The sequence below is a fragment of the Cebus imitator genome, unplaced genomic scaffold (genome assembly GCF_001604975.1).
Source record: "Cebus imitator isolate Cc_AM_T3 unplaced genomic scaffold, Cebus_imitator-1.0 Scaffold427, whole genome shotgun sequence".
Lineage (NCBI taxonomy): Eukaryota > Metazoa > Chordata > Mammalia > Primates > Cebidae > Cebus > Cebus imitator.
This window is the reverse complement of record NW_016107742.1, coordinates 614191-621713: the sequence shown is the minus strand read 5'-3', so window position 1 is coordinate 621713 and position 7523 is coordinate 614191. Positions and strand designations below refer to the sequence as shown.

Genomic DNA, 7523 nt, shown 5'->3' with positions numbered 1-7523 from the left:
AAAAAAAAAAAAAAGAAAAAAAAGGTTCCTTCTCATTCTTCAAGTTTCAGCTGAAATGTCACCTCTCAGAATGGGCACCCTAACCGTCCTATTTTTTATTTTTTTATTTTTTAAAGGCAGCGTCTTGCTCTGTCACCTAGGCTGAAATGCAATGGGGCTATTATAACTCACGGAAGCCTCAAACTCCTGGGCTCAAATGATCCTCCTGCCTCAGCCTCCCAAAGCACTGGGATTACAGGCATGAGTCATTGTGCTGGCCTTATCTTACCAGGCTGTGTGATGAAAGTTGTTGGTGCCTCTGCCCATTGAATGCAAGCTCCAAAAAGATAGGGGCCTGTCTGCCTTATGGTATCCCGAGCACCTGACACAGAAAAGGTACTCAAATATTTGATGAGTCATGAGTGAAAAGAAAGATCAAAACGTGTAGGAAAGGTAAAGTACTGAACCCAGGAGGGATGGACTGGGAAAAGATGAGAGTCCTGATGAAGCCAAAGAACGGGGAAGTGGGAATAGAGAGGGCTAGAGGAGGAGAGGCTGTGGTCAGGGTACCAAACTCCTGGAAGCATTTCAACACTGATGTGCTGGGGTGCTGGGATCATGGGCAAAACTCTTGAATCAGATACATTATGTAGAAGTCGAGACAGGAAAATTGTTTCCTTTTATGGTAATACATCTAGTCCCGGCAATCTCCCAGTGAAGAAGATATTCCCATAATAGATAACAAATCTTTCTAGTGGCAGGTCCTGTCCCAGGCGCCTTAGGTATATTTACTCATTTCATTCTCGAAAATGAGAAAGATACTATTGTTGCCACTTGACTGATGAGAAGCCGACGAGGGACAGGGGGCTTATGCCTTGCTCACAAAGGTAGTCGTGGGCCGGGATTTAAACCATGATCTGTAGCCGGGCGCGGTAGCCCGAGCCTGTAGTCCCGGTTACTTGGGAGGCTGGGGCGGGAAGATCGCTTGAGCCCAGGTCGAGGCTGCAGTGATCACGTCACTGCACTCCAGCCTGAGCGACAGCGCAAGGCCCTGTCTCAAAAATAATAATAAATAAAAATAAAACAAACCCTGCTCTAATTTGCAAAGGCTCTATCTTTCCTCCCAATCACCTTAAGTTTTAGTGAAAATGGGACTTCCTGGAAGAAGTAGCTAGCTATCCCGGTCCGCTACAGGTTATCGGTGCGTGAATACCCTGACACCTCCGGCTCAGGATTTGACAGGGTCTTCTGATCCGACTGCCCCGCCCCCGCCGCAGACCCACGTGATCGCAAGCCGGTCAGCGGCCGTCCTGATATCGCGGGATTTGACCTTCCGTGCAGACAAACCCTCCTACTGCGGCTCTTCCACTTTACCTCCCGGCGGCGACCAGCTTCTGAAGAAAAGTGTCCACCATGGTGTCGAGGAGCTTCACCCTCGAAATGGTAGCGCCGGGTGGCACCGATTCCGGAGACAATTCCTCATGCCTTTTTTCCTCACAGCCACCGCCTAGATAGGCGCTGCTTGCTTCGGCCATGTTGAAGTTGAACCGCCAAGTCTAACTGGTCCGGCCTCCCCGTCCTCCGAAGCCCCCGATTGGCCACTCCCACGACGGGCGCCTCCGATTGGAAGCGGCAGAATGTCTGTCACCGAGCAGGGCGGGGTTGGGAAGTTGCCGGAGGCTGAGGGACGCGGGAAGGCGTGGCTACGCGCGGTGGGATGTCCGCGACCCGAAAAATACGCGCAAGCCGAAGCTCGGGGGCTCAGTAAAAACTTTTAATTACATTTCAGAGACTTCGTACAGTGCAACAGTGAATATTCACTGTTAATGTTCACAAGAGTCCATTTTATCAAATGTTCAGAGAGTCTGCCTTTTCGTTCCCTTGTTCCTCAATGCTCCCATCAGGTCTCCCGCCTTGGCCAGTCTCCCAGAGTTTTAGTTTTAGTTACCAACCAATACATCCAAGATTCTGTTATGGACTCCAGGGAGAATGGAAGTCCACCGTCCCAACCCCACCAAAACAAATTTCAATCAAACCAATCCCAGTCCCTAAAGAATTAGGAAAGTATGGGCCAAGGGTCCTTTTAATTATACACACATCACCCTTAAAACTGCTGTGTGTGTGTGTGTGTGTGTGTGTGTGCGCGTGTGCGTTGTAAAATACTGCACAAGACAAAACAAGGAAAGTCTCGGGGGAGAAACACACTAAGACGCCAGCAGGGGTGTGTGTGTGTGCGTGTGCGTGTGCGTGTGCGTGTGGTAAAATACTGCACAAGACAAAACAAGGAAAGTCTCGGGGGAGAAACACACTAAGACGCCAACGGCAGGATCCTACCTCCTGTCCGTGACACCTTCCCTACTGACACTTTCCCCACTGTGCCATGGAGGGGGAAGGACTGGGACCAGTCTCTAGGGGAGGAAGCCTTGGAGCTGACAAAAACCAACCTCCAGAGGTTTCCTTAGGATGAGCTTAAAGAGATGGGAGGGGCCCACTGCTCCATTGTATTTGTGGTTCTTGTGGTTCTCAGGGTAAAGCGGTGAGGAGGGGCAGAAGATTCAGAACGATCAGTGGGTCCAACCCTTTGGATGTGAACATTCCTGGACAGAAACTGGAGGCCTCTCTTCACAAAGTGCAGGGGGAAAATAAAATCAAGTGAATGGGGAAAACCCTCAGAGAGATCAAGATGGGCAGCGGTGGTAGTGAAGGTAGAGAAACGGTTTTCTGAACCTGTTCTGGCCAAGGTGGAAGAATGTGCAGCAGCCATAAGAAATATCAAGGCTTCAGGTAGCTAGCACCTTGCAAATTGGCACCATGGCCTTTCCCAGGGGGTGGGACCAATAGGGTTTGGAGGACCGTCCAAGCCAAATGTCTCAGGTAGAAATGCAGGGTTTGACATGCCTTCTTGTCTATTTGCTGCACCTCTCTACCTGCATCACAGGCTTGGAAGGAGTAGCAGTAGGGAGGATGAGGCAGGGAAGAAGGAGCACCCCTCTCCTATCTCCTGAGGAAATAATCAGATAATCTTGGCAGTATCAGGCTGGTAAATGCAGGGGTCCTGGTATCGGGTGACTTCCTGAACTGCTCTTTATGTTCTTCCAGCATCCCTCCACAGGGTACCATGGCTGGGATGACTTCACATCCAGTGATGTGGAACTTAAAGAGATCCCCACTGTGAGACATGTGTTGCCACGAGTCTGAGTGATTGGGGTATTTACGTGTATGTCATGGCTGACTGGGGCAGGGAATCTCTACTGCCCTCTCCTAGGTTTGGCTCCGCTGGCCTGGGTGGATGTGCTGGGGAACACGTGCCCTCCTGTTGTCTTCTACATCAACTACTTTCTCAACCTGACTTTTCAAGGTAGTGCCCAAGTCCAGTGCACCCAAGACAGCCTGATCCACTCAGAAGTGTGCCCACCACGGGAGTCCTTTGGGCCAGGGGACACCCCAGCTTAGACTCTCCTAGGGTTCCTGAGACTGAAGGGACAGGGAACTGAATTGAGGAAAATGCTACATTACATTTTTCTACCTGTCTTAGGAAGGGGTGGGCTCTGACAGCAGGATTGGCGCTTTAGCAGGACTAGTAGCCTGGTTCACAGATGTTAAAAAACACAAACACGCACACACAAAATAAAGTATCAACATTTCTCCCCAATCTAATAACCCCTCCAAAGAGAGGACGAGTGCTCTGGAGAACCAGAGATTTTTGCTGCTCCTGCTCCTTGTGCAAATAAGTGCCTGGCACCGTAGCCCCAAGTGCAGGGAAAAGCAGAGTCATCTAGCTGGCAGCTCAGTCCCAAAATAAAAATAAGCAAGGCTAAGAGTTGAAGGGGAGAGGGGTGATAGCAGCAGCTTGGAGTCTGGGCTGAAAGCCCAAGAGGAAGAACCAGTGGTAGTAAGCAAGCTCTATGTACAGCTCTTCTCAGGGTCGCAGGGACACAGATGGAGGGGGAAGCCAGAAGGGCTGGCAGGGTGGAGGGTGGGGTCTTTAGGCCAGTATCGAATATAGGGACTGAGTGAGGGAGCCCAGCTCAGAAGAGAATTTTAAATAGTAGGGGCAAGGGATCCAGGCATGGAGCCTCGTCAGCAAGAGCAGTTCAAAGTCTCTATCCCTATCCCAGATAGGCCACCTGGCCCAGGGCAGGGCTGGGTGTGTGGTGGGGGCATTTGGAGAGGGTGCTGTCCTCTCCACTCTGTCCCTGACCCACAGTAGTGTAGAAAACAGCAGGCTCCTCTCCCCACCGATGGTTACCAGTGTCTCGAGTCCACCAGCTCAGGTCGGAGGCTGAGTTTCTTGAGGCTCTCGTAGCCCACCACAATGACAATGGTGGAAGGTGTGGCTGAGATAATTCTGGCCGAGAGGCCCTTCATGAGGCCCCAAGGCCCTTCTTCTGCCATCAGCTGTCTAAAGGTCAGGATGATGGAGTTCTTGCCCTCAACCTGGAAAAGTCAACACAGTGGAGGGGCCATTGTCTGTAGTCAGAGCCCCTCTGCTCAATCTCCCTCTGTCTTTGGCTAAAGTGCGGAGAGCCAACTTGGATGTTGGAAGGAGTGGACTCTGCTTGTGAGGGATGGTACAGCACAGTGATTTAGTATGAGTCCTGGGGCCTGACTGCCAGAGTTTGAATTCTGCTCCTCAGCCTACTAACAACATAGCCTTGGGTAATTTACTTAACTCTTTGTGCTCCCATTTCCTCAAATATACAACAGTGATAACAGTACCTGCACCACAAGGTTATTATAAGCAAGAAAGAAAATAATATTCATAAATACTAACAAAAGTGGTGGCAGACAGTAAGCGTACAATATATGTTAGCTATCACTGATATCATGAGATAAGCTATGTAGCCATGAATCTCTGAACTGGATGCTGCTCTTTGGTCTCAGGGAGGCTGGGTTAAATCCTCTCTAAGAACCTCTGCAGCTGTGCTAGTCTGTGATTTTGATTCTGATCATCTCAATCCCTTGAAGCCCCAGAGCTAGAATCTTCCTCTCCATCTCTACCATCTTTCTTCACACACCCCATGAACGAATATAGACATCTTCCCTACCACCCTGAAAGCCTGGTCAAGCAGGAATCACTTCTCTCTTCTTTCTCAACAGTCCCACACCCCCCCCCCCACCCCTAAACTATACCTTTAGAAACCACCCCTCAGCCCCTCGGCCAATACAGGACAGACGCACTCCTTGTTCATACCTCCCCTTATATGGTATGACCTTCACAAGATATCCCAGCCATGGCTACGAACATCTCCCTCTTCCGCCCTGCCTCCTTCAGCACCTCCTCCACACTCCCTTCTTCCTCTCCAGTACTCTCTCATGTGACCATCTCTGCTTCCATAACCCTTCAACTTTATCCAGAGCCATGTCAAGGACTTTTTCAGCTATGCCTCAGTGTCTTTCCAGCCTGGAAGCTCCTCAAAGTAGAGACCTGTCCTTTCCCTTGGATCTCCTCCTAGAACACCCAGAACAAGGCTCAGGAAAAAATGAGGACTGACCCTGTGTACTTTATTATTTGCAAACCAACCAGATGCCAGTGTATTCATTTTCAAATGGAGGGGGGCACTCTTTCCTGGGCACAAAAATACCTGTATTTGTTACCTATCTCCTTCCCAACATCCTGGTACTAGGAAAGCTGATCTTATCCCCAACCTGTTAAGCTTATTTTCCTTCCCTCCTCCCCTCACCATAACCCAATGACTTCACTCTCTTGTACATCTTTCATTCTCCACTATGTCTGATTCTCCATGAATCAGATATAAAACTTTATACGGAGGCTAGGCAGGGTGTCTCACGCCTATAATCCCAGCACTTTGGGAGGCCGAGGTGGGTGGATCATCTGAGGTCAGGAGTTGGAGACCAGCCTGGCCAACATGGTGAAACCCCATCTCTACCAAAAATACAAAAATTAGCTGGGCGTGGTGGAGGGCACCTGTAATCCCAGCTACTTCGGAGGCTTAGGCAGGAGAATCGCTTGAACCCAGGAGGCGGAGGTTGCAGTGTGCCGAGATCGTACCACTGCACTCCAGCCTGGGTGACAAGAGCAAAACTCCATCTCAAAAAAAAAAAATTTATATGGCAATACCTACTATTTGCACATTGTATATCATCACTCAGATTCTATTTCCTTGGTCTAGGTACTGTGTAACAGTCTTTAAGCTGACTGAAGACAAGCATTACTAAGGGCGGTTTTGCTGCACCCACACCATACAATCTGTCACACCCATTTAAGAACAGTCACCCTCATAATCCGTAGAGAACTTATTACCTAGTGGAAAAACCAGACAGACTTATGAATTAACTGAAATCAATATTTCTTATAACTACAAAGCTGCAAGGTAAAGGAAAGAATTGTTGACAGGCTATGGCACGGGCATGTGATAGAGGAGAGGTATGTAGGTGGTAGACAGAGTCAGAAGCATTCCAGGTACTTTAAGTGCTAGGCTAACATTTTTTTTCAGACAGAGTCTCGCTCAGTCACCCACGGTGGAGTGCAGTGGGACAATCTCGGCTCACTGCAACCTCCGCCTCCAGGTTTAAGTGATTCTCCTGCCTCAGCCTCCTGAGTAGCTAGGACTACAGGCACCCACCACCACACCCAGCTAATTTTTTATTTTTAGTAGAGACGGGGTTTCACCATGTTGGCCAGGCTTGTCTTGAACTCCTGGCCTCAGGTGATCTGCCCGCCTCGGCCTCCCAAAGTGCTGGGATTACAGGCATGAGCTACCACGCCCAGCCATGGGCTGGTTTCTGTAGATTCTAAGCACAAAGAAGGGGCTTAGATGTTCAGGAGAACATCTGGACTAGAGGGCTAGGACACAAAGAGGTCAGGGCAACATTAGAGGGCTCGAAGGTCATGCTTCTAATGGCTTCTCCAGGAGAAGGGTGAGGGAAGTGGCCAGTCTTACCTGCACACGGGTTCGTATAACATCCATGGGATTGGTGAGGATGGAGGCAGTGGCTGCAGCCAGGGGTCCCGAGATGGCTTGAAAGACAATGTGAGGGCACTCCTTAGGACACAGGTAGGAGAGCTGCTCTGGAATCCAGGGAAAGACAATGCCTCAAGACACAAGGTACCACCGGTCTGCCCTCACTGTGCTTGCTGCTTCTATCAGGTAGCTTTCCTAACCCGGACAAACCCTCCGCCCTTTGCCACCTTACACACCTAACTCCTAGCTTTTCTTTTCTCTGTTTTCTTCAGAAAATTCTAAGTCTCAGGCTCTTTCCAGAAGTCATCTTGGTGACACCACCCATTTATTTTGATTTTTTTTTAGACAGGGTCTCGCTGTGTCACTCAGGTTGGAGTGCAGTGGTGTGATCATGGCTCACTGTAGCCTCAATCTCCGGGGCTCATGCAATCCTCCCACCTCAGCCTCCCCAGTAGCTGGGTCTATAGGCTTGTGCCACCATGCCTAGCTAATTTTTTAAAAAATGTTTTGTAGGCCAGGCACAGTGGTGCCTGTGTACAATACCAGCACTTTGGGAGGCCAAGGCTGGCGGATCATGAGGTCAGGAGATTGAGACCATCCTGGCTAACACGGTGAAAC

General features: G+C 49.8%; 2 protein-coding genes across 4 annotated transcripts in view; both read right to left on the bottom strand.

Moving 5' to 3' along the window:
- Positions 1-1651, bottom strand: part of LOC108290229 (polyamine-modulated factor 1) — a 27223-nt gene extending 25572 nt beyond the window's left edge. For both annotated transcript variants that reach the window (XM_017510003.2, XM_017510004.2), the window contains exon 1: positions 1354-1651. In XM_017510003.2, the coding sequence (XP_017365492.1) occupies positions 1354-1514 (161 nt within the window). In that variant the 5' untranslated portion in view covers positions 1515-1651. The remainder of the gene's footprint in view (positions 1-1353) is intronic.
- An 81-nt stretch (positions 1652-1732) lies between these two features.
- The window catches only part of SLC25A44 (solute carrier family 25 member 44), a 20894-nt gene continuing 15103 nt past the window's right edge, over positions 1733-7523 (bottom strand). Inside the window, exons 3-4 of one of the 2 annotated variants that reach the window (XM_017510001.2) lie at positions 6885-7012; positions 1733-4416 (exon numbers count right to left, since the gene is read on the bottom strand). In XM_017510001.2, coding sequence (XP_017365490.1) covers positions 4225-4416; positions 6885-7012 — 320 coding nt within the window. In that variant the 3' untranslated portion in view covers positions 1733-4224. The remainder of the gene's footprint in view (positions 4417-6884; positions 7013-7523) is intronic. The other variant, XM_017510002.2, reaches the window with a different exon arrangement.